This window comes from Capsicum annuum, unplaced genomic scaffold, assembly GCF_002878395.1.
Source record: "Capsicum annuum cultivar UCD-10X-F1 unplaced genomic scaffold, UCD10Xv1.1 ctg80546, whole genome shotgun sequence".
NCBI classification, from domain to species: domain Eukaryota; kingdom Viridiplantae; phylum Streptophyta; class Magnoliopsida; order Solanales; family Solanaceae; genus Capsicum; species Capsicum annuum.
This window is the reverse complement of record NW_025891198.1, coordinates 13,367-15,826: the sequence shown is the minus strand read 5'-3', so window position 1 is coordinate 15,826 and position 2,460 is coordinate 13,367. Positions and strand designations below refer to the sequence as shown.

The window sequence follows — 2,460 nt, the reverse complement described above, 5'->3', positions numbered from 1 at the left end:
TAGCTAATCAGACCTGAAAACATTATCCTATAAAAAAACAAAAAAAACTATCCGCTTTATCAAAATCCTCTATTTTCTTATCTAAGGACATCATATGAAGCTTAACAATAAAATAGAGCACCATCATCTGGATTGTTCCATAACTGCTAAAAATCAATTTTGATATTCGGTGAAATGCATAGCCGACCCTAAGCTTCCAAAAGATTTCATGTAGATACCTCACCTTGGTGTCCATTGTTGCACAAACTGTGCCTGCTATGCACATATTTAACAGTTCTAAACCAAGATGTAAGCCCTTGAGGTACATTAAGGATTTAAAGTTTGTGGGTGCGGGTTGGGTGAAGATCTCAGATCTAAGATAACTATAGTATAAAGCTTAAACAATGAGGTACATCTAGGAGCAGCTGGCTTCTGCAATAACAAGTCAAAATCAACAAATTTTTTTTATCTTCTTTCGAGTATATACCACAACAAAATCAGCAAGTCATTCTTACATCCCGCTGGAAATTTGCTTTTTCGTTTAGTAGCGAACAAAACAAATCTTGCAGAGTCATATTCTTCCATTCAAAATATAAACATAGACAACAGTTCATTGAGACCACTAAAATCTAACAGCAGAAGAGATTTGTAAACAAAACACAATAAACTTTCATTGTCATCTTATACTATGAGTTTCCTATTCAAAATATAAGTAGACACAACAACAAAATCACTAAAACATCCGGATTTTCGATGGAAGCTCGTCAGAAATGTTACCGATGAGCCAATTTCTAACGGATTCCATCAACAAATTGCCATCTTTAGGTGTGTACACTAAAAATATCTTGCAGAGTCAAATTCTTCCATTCAAATTATAGCAGAAATAACAGTTCATGCGGGAGCTTTAGTTCACAAGGCTTCCCTTTATCTAAAACTGACAGTAAGGAGATCTACAAACAAAACAAAATAATTTTTTCTATCATATTCTTCTACTCAAAATATAAACAGACATAACAGTTAGAGTATTTGAGATCGATAAACAAAGCATAATAAATTTTCATTGTCCTGACTCATATTATTGTGTGAGTTCTTCTACCTCAAAATATGAGTAGATATAACAACAAAAAGAGGCCAGCTCGGTGTATTGAAGCTCGCGCGGAGTCCAAGAAAGAACATAAACATACACCTTAACTTACCATATTTACACAAATTCTTACCCTTATAAGGTAACTACAAAAATCTCAACTAATTATGCATTTCGTTGGATGTATCGGGAGCTAATTATGAATCTCGCCAGATCCAAATTGGCAGCTAATTATGTATCTTTACAAAGGAAAAAAATTGTATCTTCGTTATATTATGTATCTTGACATATCAAAAATTGGAAAAAAAAACAATGTGTGGGGAGCTAATTATGTATCTTTACAAAAGAAAAAATGTACCAAGAGCTAATTATGCATTTCGTTGGATTTATCGGGAGCTAATTATGAATCCCGATAGATCCAAATCGGCAGCTAATTATGTATCTCTACAAAAGAAAAAATTGTATCTTCGTTGTATTATGTACCTCGACATATCAAAAATTGGAAAAAAAAAAATATGTGGGGAGCTAATTATGTATCTTTACGAAAGAAAAAATGTATCAAGAGCTAATTATGCATCCCAACAGACCCAAAATCGGGAATTTCATTAATTATGCAAATTTTTTTCTGTAATTAAGGTCGAAACTGTCGGGATTTATGTTGTTTGAGCCTTATTATACACGGTCTTACCTCAGATTTATACAAGAGATTATTTCCACGACTTGAACGAGCTAATTATGACAAACCCAAAATGAGGATTTTCAGTAATTATGCAAAATTTAAGCTCAAAACTATTGAAATTTATCTTGTTTGCCCATTTATTGTACACAATTATAGCTCACATTTATACAAGAGATTATTTCTACGGCTTGAACTGATGGTTTATAACAACATAATCACACTACAGCAAAGTTAGGAAGGTTACCGGAGAAGACTCTTTTGTCTCTATTGATATATCTATACACCAAAGCGAAAACTGAGAATAAATAAACAAAGGATCCATTTATATTATATATACTAGTAGTTTTATGGCCATAATGGATCCTTTGTTTATAGTAGAAAAAAAATAAGTAGTTTAATGTCTCTATTACTGGGTGTCTGTACCAACAAAACGAATTCAGTCATGATGCATTACTCTTTTTAATTTGTTTGGCCATCACCCCAATCCAAAAGCCATTCTTTTTATTTTATTCTTTAGATTATCAATAATCCATCTATATAATGTATCCTAGCTATTCAACAGGACAGTGTCTGCCTGGATTAATTGCTTTTTAGGTATCATTTTGTTCCACTATCCCTTAAATATATTTTTAAAATTTTTTAATACTCATTTCCGTGAGGCATAATTTGTAATTACAAAGTTTTTGAGCTAATTCTTGCCTCTAAGGCAAGACATCTC

At 32.3% G+C, this 2,460-nt stretch overlaps 1 protein-coding gene across 8 annotated transcripts in view; it reads right to left on the bottom strand.

The window, feature by feature from the left end:
• LOC107870240 overlaps positions 1–2,193 on the bottom strand; it is a 20,913-nt gene extending 18,720 nt beyond the window's left edge. For 2 of the 8 annotated variants that reach the window (XR_007051578.1, XR_007051577.1), the window contains exon 1: positions 1,987–2,161. Coding sequence is in view for 1 of the 8 variants with exons in the window: in XM_047405643.1 (XP_047261599.1) it covers positions 14–23 (10 nt within the window). In the remaining 7 variants the exon portion in view is untranslated. Of the gene's footprint in view, positions 1–13; positions 1,959–1,986 lie in introns of those variants that run through there. The other 6 variants (XM_047405642.1, XM_047405644.1, XR_007051575.1 and 3 more) reach the window with 5 other exon arrangements.
• Between the last annotated feature and the right edge of the window lie 267 nt (positions 2,194–2,460).